The sequence below is a fragment of the Saccopteryx leptura genome, chromosome 3, assembly GCF_036850995.1.
Source record: "Saccopteryx leptura isolate mSacLep1 chromosome 3, mSacLep1_pri_phased_curated, whole genome shotgun sequence".
Lineage (NCBI taxonomy): Eukaryota > Metazoa > Chordata > Mammalia > Chiroptera > Emballonuridae > Saccopteryx > Saccopteryx leptura.
The window spans coordinates 128,514,626-128,531,579 of NC_089505.1; the positions used below are offsets into that span (position 1 = coordinate 128,514,626).

Sequence of the window (16,954 nt, forward strand, 5' to 3'; positions counted from 1 at the left end):
CATATTATGTTCATCTTTGAAAAACCCCTTTCCGCTTCTGCTGAACTTACAGCATTGTGTGTGTGTGTGTGTGTGTGTGTGTGTGTGAGTATGAGTGAGAGAGAGAGACAGAGAGACAGAGACAGAGAGAGGGACAGATAGGGACAGACAGACAGGAAGGGAGAAAGATGAGAGGCATTAATTCTTCATTGTGGCTCCTTAGTTATTCATTGACTGGTTTCTCATATGTGCCTTGACTGGGGGGCTACAGCAGAGCAAGTGACCCCTTGCTCAAGCCAACGACCTTGGGCTTCAAGCCTGTGACCTTTGGATTCAAGCCAGCAACCATGGGGTCATGTCTATGATCCCACACTCAAGCCAGCAACCCCACGTTCAAGTTGGTGAGCCTGTGCTCAAGCCAAGAACCTTGGGTTTCCAACCCGGGTCCTCCGCATTCCAGTCCAATGCTCTATTCACTATGCCACCACCTGGTGGCACTTACAGCAATTGTTTGGGCAATATTTTTAGCTCTTTGAACACTTTCAGGAATTGCATAGTTCTGGGAATTTTAAAAAACAAACATAGTTCCGTCAAATTTTTATGGACGGAATGAGCATTAGTATGGGTGCTTAGAATACGCTGTTGTGCAAAGGAACATTAAAAAAGAGTAAGGAATGTAAAATTATGATTTCCACATCTAAGGTGGGCTTGGCCAGCCACCCACCTTAGAACCCAGATTACAAGTGCCATTTTAAAAACTGGTTCACCAAACTCAGCAAAAAATTAGGTATCGGTTCTGCTGAACTGGTGCAAACCAACTAAATCCCACCACTGCCTTAAGTCCTTTTGTAGACACAGCCTCTTGTTAATCCTCTCAATGGCCCTGTGAGGCTGGGTATGGTCATACCCACTTTACAGATGAGGAAACCAAAGCCCAGAGAAGGAAAGTGATTTTCCCAGTTTCCCAGGGAGCCAGGGGCAGAATCAGAACCTACCCCAGGTCTCTAGCCTCCTAGACTTGATGGGTGATGCAGAGGCCAGGCTTGGGGTAGGGACTTTCTATCTCATTGGGCTGTGGGGCCTCAGTTCCTGAGCTCTATTTCTTCCTTCCTCACTCCTCCATCCACTCTTCCTCTCCAGGTGGGCATCCAGGTGGCCTCCGAGGACCTGTGCTCTGAGAAGCACTGGAGTGTGTGCAAGGCATTGGCCACCTTTGTGGCCCAGCGTGATCTCTCCAAGGTTGGTGGCTCTATACCTGGCTGCTCGATGCTGCTGAGCCACCTGGCCACCAGTCATATTGGGCCTGGACCAGGGTGGTGAGGCTGGGTTTGCAGAGTGGTGGAGGTGGGGGTGGGACAGTGAATCCACAGCCCCTAGAAGAAGGCCCAACCCCCACAACCCCCAGCCCCAGGCTCTCTCCTTCTCCCCGCCTCTCCCTGTGCATCTCACATGAGGATTTTTCAGGTCTCATCATTCCCTTTCATGTTCTGCAATGACCCCTACTCCCCTTCCCCTGTGCCTTTACCCCAGAAGGGAGCCTGGGCCATTTAGAGGATGAATATTACGTATCAGTCAACATTGAGAATACCCCAGGTCTCTATGTTACCACCTATGGCCTTCAGACCGAGACAGCTTCCCCCAGCTGGACCAGTGCTGACCGAGGGACCACTGAGACTGAGAGAGCGAGTCCTGGCTGTGCCTCTGGGCACCCATAAATGCCCAGAAACCCTCCAGGCACTGCCCACATGTATGGTTTTTCAAATATGGACAAAGAAAGAACAAACAGACTTGTAACCATTCAACAGCCCCAGGTGTGAGATGGCGGCTGGGGGGACAGACTCTGGTGATGATTCAGGGATCCTGTCCCGAGTATCCCCCACCCCACTGCCCACAGGTGAAGCTGAAGCAGATCACACCGCAGACAGAGGAGGAGAAGACTGAGCACGGTGTGGCAGCCGAGCGCCGGCGCATGCGGCTGGTCTACGCCGACACCATCAAGGACCTCCTGGCCAACTGCGTCATTCAGGACGGTGAGTGGCTGGGACTAGGGAGGGCAGCTGCTGTCTCCCCTCGGCCCTGGGCCCCCAACTGGGCAGAGAGGAAAGACATTCTTGGGATGTTGACCCACTGGTGGCCTCAGGCCTGGCTGGCCCTCTTGTCTCAAGGTCTCCTTTAGGCAAAGGGGAGTGCCTCTTGCCCAGCTCCCAGCTGCCATGAGGAAAGCACTTTGTTATTCACAAAATGCATTTGGGTCTCTAGGATGTAAGGTATTTGGGAAGGTAGCATTGAGCTTGGCTTTGGAGACTCTAGGATTTTTAAAAAGCATATAGGTAGGAAAGTAGATAGATAGAGATGTAGGCATAGGTATGTGCGTAGGTATAGAGCTGAAGATAAAATAAAAAGCAAGACTCTCTTACCCAAGAATGCAGGTCCCCTCCAGAGGCACCTACTGTTCCTCACTTTTGGGCCTCTTTCCAGAAGCATTCCTGCATCTTTAAGCCCACTAGGTATAATTAGCCCCCTCTTTTACGCAAAAGGGAACATACAGTACAGACTGTTCTGTCTCTTGCTTTTCCTTCCTTAAAGCGCATCTTGGAGCTTGTTCTGTCCCAGCATGCGCAGATCCTCTGAGGACTGGTAGGATTTTGACAGATGGAAAGATGAGGAAATGCATTCCTGACAAAGGGCACAGGCTTGGCAATGAATCAGAGGAGTGACCTTGGATTTCATCACTGATCTCCAGAACATTAGGATGTGGAGTCTTTCTTGAAACTTAAAGCAGGCAATTTTAGGATAAGTCAAAGATAGTTCAGCTGCCCAGAGTGGGGAGGGGTGCAGGTGGAACTAGCTTACCCAGTGAAAGCAGTGGGCTCTGTTTCGAATTCCTTGTGCCCATTTGTTCTGGGCCTGGGGGCTGCGGCGAGGCAGGCCCAGCTCTTCCTACTGTCATCAGGGCCCCCTAGAGCCATCGATCCCCACGGCAATCCTCCCAAATCCCTCCTGTAATAGCCCTTCTGTTCAAGGGTCAGTCCAAATGCCCTCGCCTGGCCTCCAGGACCTTGGCTGACTGCTCAGCCTCATCTGGTGCTGTCCCTTACTTGCCCTCTGCTCTAGCTAAGTCAAAGGCCTGGTTGTCCCCGTGACTGTGACTATCCTGCCACTGTGCCTCCAGCCCTTGGCTCAGGCCTGCAACCTCCTTACTCCCTGCCTGTGGCATCTCTCAGCAGCCTGCGAGCCAAGCAGAATGTTACCTATTTGTTGGGCCCTCCCTGAGGAGGAGGAGGCCTTTCTCCCTGGGAGATGGCCCTTCCTTGGGCTGGGTGGGGCATGCCAGCGTCTGAGTCCCTGGCCTCCCTGGCCTCTCCAACCTGTCCTACTAAGGAGATCCTAATGCCTTTGCCCCTGAGGAGCAGGGCATGTCAGGGCAGAGGGAGGGAAGCGCTATCCTTTTTGAGGGCGTGCCTACTGTGTTTGGTGCCAGGCACTCTAGAATGGAGATTGCATTTCATCTCCACAGTTCTGTGGGGTTGGGTTTGACATCTGCCCTTCACAGATGAGGAAATTGGGGGTCAGAAAGGTTACTTGATGCGTCCACAGCCTTCCAGCCTGTGTCAGGTGGAGCTGAGGTGCAAGAGTTGTGCCCACTGCCCTGTGCCAGCCTCGTCTCTCGTGCCTGGTTTCCTCTCTTCCCTCGTGTAGGTCCAGCACACCTGGTGCCGAGAGAAGAAAAGAATGCGGGTGGGGCGGAGTGGGGGAATAGGGTCCTGGGCTGCCCATGGGGATGCTTCTCATTGCCCCACTCTCCCTCTGCCCATCCTTGCTTAGACCTGGAGAGCAGAGACTGCAGCCACATGGTGCCAGCCGAGAAGACCCGCGTGGAGAGCGTGGAGCTGGTCCTGCCCCCCCACGCCAATCACCAGGGCAATACCTTCGGGGGCCAGATCATGGCCTGGATGGAGAATGTGGCCACCATTGCAGCCAGGTGAGAGGAGAGTGCACTGAGTTTGCCCTCCCTCCCTTGGCCAGCTCCCTCAGGGTAGAAACCCTAGCTTGGTGTTGTCATTCAAGGCTCCAGGAGCTTGGCTGTTCTATTAAGGTAACCTGGGACATTCAGACCCAGAGAATTGGAGAGCAATGATTTTCTGTGAGCTGCCCATTCCTTCTTTGGCTCAAAAAGCCCTGCAGGGCAGCTGTCTCTCTGGAGCACGCCTGCGCCTCTCCTTCTTTTGTCCCTCAAGGCGCGTATCCCTCTCCCTCTTTCTCTTGAGTTCCAAGGGCCCTTCTACTGCCTCTGTAACTTTTTAAATAAAAATATGCTTCCCATTATAATTTGGAGGAAAAAAAAAATAGCCCTCCACCGGCTCCATCTCCTGCCTGGGAAATGTTGAGTCCCTAGGTCCAGTACCAGGGCCTCCCTTTGACCTGGTCCTGCAGCGGTCTTTCTGTATCTTCTACTCAGCAGATCAAGCCACTTTCCCTCCCCCAGCCTGTCCTCCTTGTTCCCAGTGCCTTTGCTCCTTGTCTAACCTCCTACCATGCCACCCCTCTATTTATTGTCTGCTAAAATCCTGCCCGCCTCCCCCATGAAGCCTCTCTGACTAGTCCCTTCCCCCTAGAGGTGAAACTATTTCCTTCCTTCCTTCGTCTACAACCTTTGTGCCTGTCTTGGGCTCATTCTACCCTAAACATCAGGGCATTTTTATAGTTAGGATAACTGCCATTCACTAACTGACACTCTTATACCTTTGTGACTGACTTTGTACTTGTTTTTTCTTTTGCCAAGAGTGCTCTTCCCAACCCACACTCTCCTTAGGCAAATTCTTCCTCCCCCCGAGAGTCTCGCTCCAGCGGCCCCTCCTCTGTGTTTAGTGCGTGGGACATGATGCATAAGCAATGCCCTTTTAGGCAGCCCAAGCTGTGAATACAGTAAGATTTTAGTGGAAAGTCAGAGTCTAGATTGTCAGGGAAGGCTTCCTGGAGGAAGAGCACTTCAGTTGGGCTTGAATGACAAGTAGTTTGGGGTAAGGAGAGGGCTTCCAGGTAGTAGGGACAGCTGTTGCTTAGATACAATGTTTGGAAGAAAAATGGGGTAGGGATTACCCCAACCCTGCCCCAACCCTGTCACCTCAAACGCAGCTTCTTTCCAGCCATGCACATAGACTCAGTAGTCTAAGCTCTGAAATGGGACTTAGTTCTGTTCCTCTGGGCAGAACTGTCACTGGGTGGGAGTGGGTGGGCCTGAAGGTGGTGCATGTGGGGATGGGGGTGGGGGTAGAGGCTGGCTCAAGCCAGGGGCTGAAGCACTAGGGACAGGACATTTCTCCTGTCCCCTCACCTACCCATCTCCTCCAGCCGGCTGTGTCATGCCCACCCTACGCTGAAAGCCATTGAGATGTTTCAGTTCCGGGGACCATCCCAGGTTGGGGACCGCCTGGTGCTCAAGGCCATTGTGAACAACGCCTTCAAACATAGGTAAGAGGCTGGGATGGGCAGGACCAGGGTCCTGGGGGCTGAAGATTTTTCCTGACCCAAGAAAGGACCCTACTGCAAACCTGTCAGGAACCCTTGGCCCTGCAGATGAGGTCTAAGCCCTGCCCTGCTGCTGGGTCCTTTCACCTTCGCCGAGAGTTAGCCCTGATGCTCCCTCCTCTGGGCTCCCCCAACCCTGTGTCTCCTGCTGTCTCGGATCACGTACCACGGGTTCACTATGTGTGTGCTCCAGACTCCTGGCCTGCCACAGTGTGGATCACAGGGCTGCCTCTTGCCAGTATTCTGTTGTCATCAAACCTTTTTCTAAACAAAGCTTAGTCTGCAGAACCTTTACCTTTGAAATGAATCCTGACTCCTACTCCTATGAAGCTTACTTTAAATGTCTATCTTTTCTTGGTGATTTCAAAGATCATAGTAGAGTCAATAATAGTGAAGGATCTGGAGCCAGGCTACCTGGGTTCAAGTTTGGCTCACCTCTTACCAGCTGTGTGACTACTTTTGGGCAGGTTACTTAATCCCTCTGAGCTTTGGTTCATTTGCCTGTAAAACGGGGCTCACCACAACTATCGTATAATTTTAAGGATTCAATGATGTGTTACTAGTCAGAGAAATGTTTGGTGAAGGTCTGAAGGACAGCCATTGCTGCTGCTATTATTATTGTTGTTATTCACAGTCTGACCAGCACACATTCTGCTGCCAAGCAGGGGGGAAAGCCTTGAACAGGGAGCTGTGAAGCCTGGTGCCTGGTCCAGATTCTCTTCCAGACTGTTGTGTGACTCTGGGCAAGTTATTGCCCTGTTCTAAGTCTTGCTCTTCCCATCTGTATAAGGTCTACATTCTGTGATCAAGACCTTCAGTGAGGGGGATGGTGGTGGCTCCTATTCTATTATATAATTAATAAAGGCAGATATACAACGGAAACAGCAGCCACTGAGCTGTGAGGGTGCTGGTGACTGTGTGTGTAATGAACATTTTTTCTAACTAGGCTCTGCACCTCCACCTCCTTGCTAGTGTTTTTCCATAACATATTTTCATAACATTCTATCTACCATTATATATTATATATAAATGCTTGTTGCTGCACCCCTCAGCTGTTAGCCCACGAGGACATGGATCGACAGGCTTGTTCGTTTCTCTGTCCCCAGTGACTGGCATAGAGCCAAGTATGCAGTAGGTGCTCTGTAAACACTGATGAAAGGGAACAGTTCTGGGTGTCCTGCCAGTGGGGCTCTGATCTAGGAAGAACTGCAGGAGTGCACGTGTGTGCATGCACATGTGTGTGTGTGTGCATGTGTGTTGGGGAGAGGGCCTCAGGTAGGTCTGCCCGGCATGAGAGCAGCCCTCCCTGCCCCACAGCATGGAGGTGGGCGTGAGCGTGGAGGCCTACCGCCAGGAGGCAGAGACCCATCGGCGGCACATCAACAGCGCCTTCATGACCTTCGTGGTCCTGGACTCAAATGACCAGCCCCAGTTGCTGCCCTGGATTCAGCCCCAGCCTGGGGTGAGTGAGTGCAGCACCCTGCCCTTCTACCAGCTCCCCTGCCTTTCTGCCCAGGGTTGGGATGCCTGCCAGCTCCTGACAGGCACAGCCCTGCCCCTCTGCTGGAGCACAGCCAGTACTGAGTGCCCTGGAGGTACCCCTCGGGCCAGTCAGGAGCCTTGTTCTGCCTAAAACAATTCAGACCATGCACGTGGACTTGGCTCCCAGCGGGTGTTAACAGAGCTGGAAGAGCACTGGCTTTGGGGTCAGATGTGTGTTAGAGGAACCTCTGCTACATTCTAGTGGGTGCCCTCTGTGAGCTTTTGGTCCCTGCCTGTAAAGCGGGCGTACCTGCAGTCTGGCTCTCGCAGGGCTGTGGGGGTCTATGGGATACTGAGAAAGTGGTGATTGTCATGACAATGATGACAGGAGAGCAAGGAGACAGGGATGAGTGTCAGGGCCTGGGTTCAAAGGCTGTCCCTTAAAATAATGCTCCCTTGTGCCTTCAGTGGACCTGCTTCTGGAGGGCCAGGGAATGACCTTGAAGAGGCTGTTCTCTCTCTCTCTGGGAAGGTCCCTGCCCTGCCTGCCTCACAAGGCTGAGTATGGGCTGTGAAAATTCCCTGCTCCATAGCTGAGGATTGGGCAGTCAAGAGTGGGTGGTGGGTGGAGGCATGGGGAGCCTTGTAGATGGGCAGTATAGTGTACAGTCCCCACAATGCCTTCCAGGCCCTTGCCATTTACTGCTCGCGAGTGGGGACACATTAGAGCAGTAGTTAAGAGGGCAGGCTCTGAGGCAGGCCATCAGGGTTCTGTTCCTGTCTCTACTCATTACCCCTGTGACATTGGGCAAGACACTTAAACTTTTCGTGCCTCAGTTTTCTCCTCTGTAAAATGGGGATTGTACTAGTCCCAACCTCAGAGGGTTGTAGTAAGGCTTAAATGAAATTTTGCATGGAAAGCACTTTAAAGTGATTTTATTATTTTTAAATTTTTATTTATTTATTTATAAAAGACTTTATTTATTGGCCCTGGCCTGTTGGCACAGTGGTAGAGCATTGGCCTGGCATGTGGATGTCCCAGGTTCAATTCCTGGTCAGGCACACAGGAGAAACATCCATCTGCTCCTCTACTCCTCCCCCTCTTGCTTCTCTAGGTCTATCTGTCTGTCTCTCTCTTTCCCTCCTATAGCCATGGCTTGATTGGAGCAAGTTGGCCTTGGGCACCGAGGATGGCTCTATGGCCTCCACCTCAGGTGCTAAAAAGAGCTCAGTTGCTGAGCAATGGAGCAGTGCCTCAGATGGGCAGAGCATTGCTCCCTAGGGTGCTTTCTGGATGGATGCCAGTCGGGGTGCATGTAGAAGTCTGTCTCTCTGCCTCCCTCCTTTCAATGGATTAAAAAAAAAAAGATTTTATTGATTTTACAGGGGAGGCAGGGAGTAAGAAGTAACAACTCATAGGTGCTTCAGTTTAGTTGTTCATGACTTGCTTGTTGCTTGTCATATGTGCCTTGACTGGGAAAGCTCAGAGCTGTGAACTGGTGACCTCAGCATTCTGGGTCATTGCTGTATCCTCTGTACCACCACAGGCAGATTTTGCATGGAAAGCACTTTAAAATAACTATGCCTGGTACATAGCAAGAGCTCAGTAAATGTGGGTTCTTATCAGCATTTCACATGTCCTTAGGGATCTCCTTCTTCCAAGGAGGCAACTAAGGCCTGGTGAGAGCAGGTGGTGTTCCCAGTGTTACCCAGAGTCTGAGGGGGAGCTGGGACCGGAGCTCAGTGCCCGGGCATTTTCCTGTCCAGGTTGCTTTGACTCTGGCTGCCCCAGTGAGGTCTGAATACCTCCTTGGGCCCCTGTTGGGGGGAGGGTTAGACATGCCAGGGGTGTGGGGAGCAAGCTGGTTGTCCCCTCCCCCCCATACCATGGTCTGTTCCCTATTCTCTCCCCAGGATGGCGAACGGCGGTACCGAGAGGCCAGTGCCAGGAGGAAGATCCGCCTGGACAGGCAAGTTGGGGCTGGGTAGTGGGACAGGACATGGGGTCCAGGCTTCCACATGCTTCTGCGGCCTCAAGGAGTTGCATTTCTTCAATGCTGCCCCAGTGCTGGGCCCTGCATGGGCCCTATACATCCATGTAGCCTCATTTCACCATGGTCTGGTTGGCCCAGTGTACAAGGTAAGAACACAGAACAGAGGGACTGTGGCCACGGGCACACAGATAGGAATGACCAGCAGAGTGAGAATTTGAACCTGGCCAGGCCTGGCCAATGTTCAGTCCTTTATTTCTTCCATTGACTTTAATGCCCATTTGGCAGATGAACAAAGAAAGGCCCTGAGAAGAGAAGCGATTGCTCGAGACAAAAGCCTGAGTCTGAATGACTTGGCTATTAGAACTGTACAGTTTAGAGCCATAAACACACCAATGTTCACCTTTTCCATTCATTGTTAATAAGAAAATGTGTATTTATGGAGCATTTACCATATGCCAAGCCCTGTTCTCATGACAATCTTATGAAGCAGGTGTGACTACAAACCCCATTCCACAGATGAGGACACTGAAGCATGAGAGTGAAGCTGCTTTCGCTCAGCCAGGGTGTGGGGCACCGAGCCTTCCCCAGGCACGGGCACCCTGCCCTCGGCCCGTCCTCCGCTCACTGAGTGTGTATATTCTTGCTGCTGTGTTCTGTGGGCCCATCCAGTCTCCCTGGATAGACTGGAGTCTCTCTGGGCTGAGCATGGGGCCTGGCACACAGTTGGCATGCAGTGAAGTCTGTCCAAAGAAACAGGTTCCCAAGGGATCAAGACTGCCATCTTTCCTCTCTCCCAGGAAGTACATTGTGTCCTATAAGCAGGCGGAGCTCGCCCTTTCTGTCTCCTGGGATCCTAGCAACCAGGTAAGGCCCTCAGCTCTGAGGGGAGAGTCCTCGGGTCCAGCGGGGTCCCCAGCCTTTCCCTGCTGTCAGAGTGGGTTTGGAGGTGGGCCTGAAGGGGACAGAGTACTAATACCTCAAGGTTCATGTAGCTAGCAAAGGGCTTCCCTATGTCCCTGTTTGGCAGGAGGGAGCTGAGGGGAGAAGTGGCTTGTTCAGGGTCACTACCCGAGTCTGACCAGGCCTGGCCTCCGTCCCCAAAGCCCAGCACCCACCCTCTTTCACAGTCCAAGTTCCTCTCCCTGACCTCAGCATGGCCTTGGCACCAAGCCTTATGGAAGGGGAGAAGGTGAGGCTTCTCCATGTGCCCTATCTAGGTGTACCTGAGCTACAACAACGTCTCCTGCCTGAAGATGCTGGTGGCCAAGGACAACTGGGTGCTGTCCTCAGAGGTCAACCAGGTAGCTGACCCCACCCACCCACTGTTTCTCCTCTGGGCAACCTGAGGTGGCTGACTGCAAGGAACAGGAAGTCTCTCAAGTCATTCATGTCAAAAGAGAATTTCTTATTTATTTATTATTGATTTTAATTTATTGTGTTTACATAGATTCAAGTGTCCCACCGAATACATCCCCCCACCCCCATGTTCCCCTCAACATCCCCCTTGCCCCTCTCCCCCCAACGCCCTCCCCCCTTCCCTCCAGGATTTGCTTTCTTGCTCTCTATAACACTGTGTTATGTATATATAATTTCACCAATCTCTTTCCCTTCTCTCATCCCCTTTCCCTCTGTTCACTTTCCCTCTGGTCCCTTTGATCCCACCTCTGCCTCTATTCTGTTCCTCAGTTCACATTGTTCATTGGATTCCTCAAATGAGTGAGGTCATATGATATTTTTCTTTCTCTGCTTGGCTTATTTCACTTAGCATAATAGTTTCCAGGTCCATCCATGTTGTCACAAAAGGTAAGATTTCCTTCTTTTTCACTGCTGCGTAGCATTCCATTATGTATATGTACCACAGCTTTTTAATCTACTTGTCTGCTGATGGATACTTGGGCTGTTTCCAGATCTTGGCTATTGTAAACAATGCTGCAATAAACATGGGGGTGCATTTCTTCTTTTGAATCAGTGATTTGGTGTTCTTAGGATATATTCCTAAAAGTGGGATAGCTGGGTCAAAAGGCAGTTCCATTTTTAATTTTTTGAGGCATCTCCATACTGTTTTCCACAGTGGCTGCACCAGTCTGCATTCCCACCAGCAGTGCAGGAGGGTTCCCTTTTCTCCACATCCTCTTCAGCACTTATTATGTGTTGTTTTGTTAATGAGCACCATTCTGATTGGTGTGAGGTGGTATCTCATTGTGGTTTTAATTTGAAAAGAGAATTTCTTTAAAAAATTTTTTTACTTACTGATTTTAGACAGAGAGAGGAAAGGAGAGAAAAACATTGTTTTTTTTTGTTCTACTTATTTATGCATTCATTGGTTGATTCTTGTATGTGCCCTGACTGGGGATTGAGTCCATAACCTTGGTATATCGGGACAACACTCTAACCACCTTAGCTACTCGGCTGGGGCAGAAGGGGATTTCTTAAAAGGATTGGGATGAACCCATAAAACAGCGGTTCTCAACCTGTGGGTCGCGACCCCGGCAGAGGACGAACGACCAAAACACAGGGGCCGCCTAAAGCCATCGGAAATACATATTTTATTTAAAAATGTATTGTATAATAAATATGTATTTTCCGATGGCTTTAGGCGGCCCCTGTGTTTTGGTCGTTCGTCCCCCGCCGGGGTCGTGACCCACAGGTTGAAAACTGCTGCCATAAAGCCAACCCAGTCATACCTGCCTGAACAAGGCCCTGAGCAGAGAACCCCCAAATGCTCCTCTCCTGTCCCCCATCTTACCCCATCTCTCATCTCTCATCTGTGCTGCCTTTGCCCAGCTGCTTCCTCCCTCCCTCCCTCTGCTCCTTCTGCCATGGATCACACAGGGGAGGGTGGGGGCAGTGGACAGGCATGGGCGGAAGGCAGACGAGCTTTGCCACTTTGGCCTCAGCCCTGGGATGAGTCACTTCCCCATTAGGGGGTTTGATGGGCACCTGGCTCTGAGGATCCACTCCTTGTGGCCTCAGCCACTACTTCTTAAGACACGTTTCTGTCCACTCGTGCTGAATTCTCTCAACAGCCACTTTCATAGGAATGTGAGTGAGGCTCAGAAAGGTTGAGTTGCTTATTCACAGTCACACAGCAAGTCAGTGGCAGTCCTGAGCTTCCATCCCTGGCCTCCAGCATCCCAGTCAGCCCACTCCATCAGCAGCATAGTCTGGGGATACAGGAATGAGGCTGCCCGCTGTCCCATGCAGGTCCGCCTGTACACACTGGAGGATGACAAGTACCTTTCCTTCCACCTGGAGATGTTGGTACATGTGGATGCAGCCCACGCCTTCCTGCTGCTCTCAGACCTGCGTCGGAGGCCCGAATGGGACAAGCATTACCGGTGAGGGCTAGGGCACTGGTGGGGTGTGGTCCCTTCTTGGGCCTGGTGGGGAGGTGGGGGACCCACAGGTGTCCTTCAGCAGAACTATTTTATTTTTTGTATTTTTCTGAAGTGAGAAGCGGGGAGACAGAGTGATAGACTCCTGCATGCACCCTACCGGGATCCACCGGCATGCCCACTAGAAGGCGATCTTCTGCCCATCTGGGGCGTTGCTCTGTTGCAACCAGAGCCATTCTAGCACCTGAGGCGGAGGCCATGGAGCCATCCTCAGCCCCTGGGGCAACTTTGCTCCAATGCAGCCTTGGCTGTGGGAGGAGAAGAGAGAGACAGAGAGGAAGGAGAGGGGGAGGGATGGAGAAGCAGATGGGCGCCTCTCCTGTGAGCTCTGACTAGAAATCGAACCCAGGACTTCCACACATCGGGCCGAGACTCTACCACTGAGCCAACCAGCCAGGGCCCAACGCTATTCTTTATTATGCTTAGCTCCAGCTGGCCTTTAGCCAGGGTGGGGTAGGGGGCTGTAGTTATGTGTTAGATGGGAGTCAGGGTCAGGGTTATTCTGAGCCTTTAGAGAAGGGACTGAGCCTGGAATTGAAGTTGAAGGCCTGGTCCTGTTTCTGGTCCAACTAGCTGTGTGACCTTGGGCAAGTCACTCCTTTTCTGGGCCTTACTTTTCCTCCTCTTAAAACAAATCTTTTCTGCTGCATGACAGCCAGAGCAATCCAGAGCCATTTGTAAAACTTAAAAAAAAAGAAAGAAAAAAAATGGGTATTTGAGGGATGGGTCATGGGTTTACATTCAAGGATCGATCATTGACTTTCAATCTGTTTGCTGGAGTTCTACGTTCCCAAGAGAGTTTCAGATACTGCTTGGGGTGGAGGATGAAAGGCTGAAAGGCTGGGTGGACCCCTTCCCAGATTCAGGCCAATTAATAGAATGCCAATATACTAAGTTTACTGTGTGTTAATTCTACGTATGGCTATGTATACAAATATGTTAGTTGGTTTTTTTTGTTTTTTTTTTACAGAGATAGAGAGAGAATCAGAGAGGGATAGATAGAGACAGACAGGAATGCAGAGAGATAAGAAGCATCAATCATCAGTTTTTTGTTGCAACACCTTAGTTGTTCTTTGATTGCTTTCTCATATATGCCTTGACTGCAGGCCTTCAGCAGACCAAGTAACCCCTTGCTTGAGCCAGCGACCTTGGGTCCAAGCTGGTGAGCTTTTTGCTCAAGCCAGATGAGCCGGCACTCAAGCCGGCGACCTCGGGGTCTCGAACCTGGGTCCTTCCGCATCCCAGTCCGACGCTCTATCCACTGTGCCACTACCTGGTCAGGCAAATATGTTAGTTTTTAATGTAGTGAATGACTGAATATGAATGTTATTCCTAATTATACATTGGTTCCCCAAATTAACTGATTCTTCATATAAATATCTTTTGCATTTAGTCAAGGAGCTTTGTTCTCAGAAAAATAAGCCAGAATTTCAATGTTTAGTATGGGAATGTTACGTTGAAAGTGGTATTTTGTCAAATCCCTTTGAAATCATTTTCTGCTATGCCAACACCCTACTTTGGAGGGGGGCTTCTTTGATCATTTCTCCAGTGGCTTATAATGAGGAGCCTATATTCCTGAGTCTATCCTTTAGGAGGACCTGTGCTTTTAGAAATCCAGTGAGCAGTTCCTTTGATTTTTGACAAATGGGTCTTCTCGCTCCTACCCCCGTGTGACTTCACTTGAGCAGACCCACTTGTAGCTGTTTATACACGGGCTTTCTGCTTCAGATGTCTTTGCAAAAAGGGCTGTGCTGTTTTAAAAAGCTCTGGTCTAGGTGACCCCAGGCCTACTGGCATGCCATTCGATTTGGTGGTGGATATTGGGGAAGCTGACTATATGGTAAGAAGACTTCTTGGAGGGGGTAGGCTGGTATGGTCCTTGAAGGCCAGACCAGATGTTGAGGGGAAGTGGCCTGAGGGGAAAGAGAGCCCCTAGCTGCTTCTCCCCACCCTGCTCCTGAGGCTGCTTCAGAGGGAGCCAAAGACAAGGGAGAAGGTGGCATGTGTACCTCTGTGGATGTCCTTGTGTTTATGTGCGTTGGTGTAAGCCTACGTGTGTGTACGGGCACATGGACACGGTGTACCCAGGCCTGAGGGGCAGAGTCCTAGCACCTGAAAGCGTGGGCACATCCCAGCTGCTCTGCTTCCCTATTCGCTTTGTGGCTGTGGGCAGGTTGGAGACTCAGCCCCTCCTCTAAGAAATGGGGCTACTAAGAGTATCTGCTATCTGAGATTAACTGCGTGGTACACATGAAGCACTTAGAGTGCCTGGCACACACTAGTGCTCATTAAATGTTCAGTACAACCAGCAAGTCATCACACATCTGTGTGGCACATGTATACCTGCAGACATGTCCAGACATGCATGGGTCTGTGTGCGCACCTGCCACGCACCCATAGTATCTGTACAAGGAGGTGTACCTGCAGGTGTGTGTCTGCATGTCTTCATCTGTTCCTGTGTCTGTACCTGTGTATTTGTTTGTTGCACGCATCTTGGCCAAGCCTTCTGCCTCCTGTGGTCCCTGCTGAGCCATGTAGGGGCTAACGTGTCCCCTACGCATTGACTCAGGGAGGCTGAAGCATGGAGGGCTGGACCAGACCTGCTCTCCTGCTCTCCTACAAGGAATAGGTGTGACATTCTTGGGTCCTGGTCTCTGGGCCTCCCCACAGGAGCGTGGAACTAGTGCAGCAGGTGGATGAGGACGATGCCATCTACCATGTCATCAGCCCTCCCCTCAGTGGTGACCCCAAACCCCAGGACTTTGTGATCCTGGCCTCCCGGCGGAAGCCTTGTGACAACGGGTGAGTGTCTGCCTGATGGGGTGGGAGGTGGACAGGGAGGAGACATCAGCCTAGAGTCGACTTTTTGCTTCTTATTGGCTGTGGGACCTCAAGTAATACTTGGCTTTTCTGGGTAAGATGCAGGACAGGGACCACACCTCCACTCTGGTCATTCATGCTCTAAAGCACCTCTGATCCTGAGGTGGCGAGATCACTTCTCACATGGCGCTTCCTTGGCCTCCATCCTCTGACAGCACCATGTTGGATGGCGGGTGGCGTGTCTGCCAGCGGTGTTATGGTGAGGATGCTGAGCAGACGGCCTTACTTCTGCTAGAGACAGCCATAGAAAGATGAAGCATAAAAATCCCAAAGCCCACCACTCCTTCCAACGGGGCTTTTCCAGAAAAGGTACATGAAGTCATGCTGGCTCCTGACAAATTCAGTGCTGTTAACACACAGGTGCCTCCTCTCTCCAGCCTGGCCCGGAGCCAGGCACGGGACCTTTAAGTGTTTACGTGTCTTTGGAGTCTGGTGTCAGTGCCAGAGGGGTGTTCCAGAGCCTGGGCTGGGCAGGACAAACCCTCATCTTCTCCTTCTGTGCCCCTACCCACTCTTCCGCCCCTCCAGGGACCCCTATGTCGTTGCACTGAGGTCAGTTATGTTGCCCACGCACCCTGAGACACCAGAGTATAGACGTGGGGAGACCCTCTGCTCAGGCTTCTGCTTCTGGCGCCAGGGGGACCAGATGACCAAGGTGAGACCTGGTGTCCCCTGCACCCTGATCCACCCCAAATCCACATGCATGTACTGAGCTCAGCACTGTCCAGCTCCCACAATTCCAGCCCTGGGCCCCCACCTTCTGCCTGACTGGGCTCTTCCAACTTGGGGGAGCCGCCGAATGTCAGAGGGTAGAAGTACACTATCATTGAGATCTAATCTAGACAGAGAAGTCTGAGGGCATTGCAGGGTCTTGGGAAAAGCTCTGGACGCTGAGAGCAGAAAGCCTAGGTTATGATCTAAAATGCATCTTATTTACCTTTATACCGCTTCCTGTCTAGGAAGGCTTCCTATAGGTCTCAGGGCCCATTATACTCAGTGGGGCAGTTGGCGTTGAACATGTGGGGGAGGGGGCTGAGAGCGAGTGAGGGTGGGCAGACACAGCTCCCTCCCTGGCTCACAGCTGTTGTTAGGGCCCCTGAGATTTGTTCAAGTAATACACTGAACTGATGAGCCTCTCGGGACAATCCCGGGGCTTAGTTCTAACTTGTCTCTGAGGCCCTCATAGACCTTCATTTAAACAGGAATCTGTGTTGGGCAGAAACCCAGTCTCCGTCTTCCAGGGCTTCCCGGCTGGCAGGGGACACACAGTGACAGTGCAGTATGTGGTGACAGGGAAGCTAGGGTTGTCAGCACCCAGAGGGAGGGGTCGGGTGGTGCCCTCAGCAGGCAAGCAGGGCTGACTCCGCTGCCTCATGACCTGGCGCCCAGCCCTCCCCAGCCCGGCCTCCCTGAGTGTGGCTTCCTGACCTACAGGTGTCCTACTACAACCAGGCCACCTCGAGCTTTCTCAACTACGTGACCACCAACGTGGCCGGCCTCTCCTCTGAGTTCTACAACACCTTCAAGGCCTGTGAGCAGTTCCTTTTGAGCAACCGAAATGACCTGGCCCCCAGCCTCCAGACCCTATAGGCACCCTCAGTAGCTACCTCACTCCCACTCCATCCTCCAAGGACACACGTGCAGTGCGCTGAGGAAGGCAGAGGCGTTTATTTCTTCATGCCTTCCCCCTGGAAA

The 16,954-nt window shown here is 51.7% G+C and overlaps 1 protein-coding gene across 6 annotated transcripts in view; it reads left to right on the forward strand.

Annotated features, from left to right (window-relative positions):
* Positions 1-16,849, forward strand: part of ACOT11 (acyl-CoA thioesterase 11) — a 56,618-nt gene extending 39,769 nt beyond the window's left edge. For all 6 annotated transcript variants that reach the window (XM_066376375.1, XM_066376372.1, XM_066376371.1 and 3 more), the window contains 12 exons: positions 1,120-1,218; positions 1,874-2,009; positions 3,805-3,961; positions 5,332-5,451; positions 6,826-6,970; positions 8,905-8,964; positions 9,786-9,848; positions 10,202-10,285; positions 12,189-12,322; positions 15,050-15,181; positions 15,788-15,914; positions 16,694-16,849. In XM_066376375.1, coding sequence (XP_066232472.1) covers positions 1,120-1,218; positions 1,874-2,009; positions 3,805-3,961; positions 5,332-5,451; positions 6,826-6,970; positions 8,905-8,964; positions 9,786-9,848; positions 10,202-10,285; positions 12,189-12,322; positions 15,050-15,181; positions 15,788-15,914; positions 16,694-16,849 — 1,413 coding nt within the window. The remainder of the gene's footprint in view (positions 1-1,119; positions 1,219-1,873; positions 2,010-3,804; positions 3,962-5,331; positions 5,452-6,825; positions 6,971-8,904; positions 8,965-9,785; positions 9,849-10,201; positions 10,286-12,188; positions 12,323-15,049; positions 15,182-15,787; positions 15,915-16,693) is intronic.
* Positions 16,850-16,954: the final 105 nt, after the last annotated feature.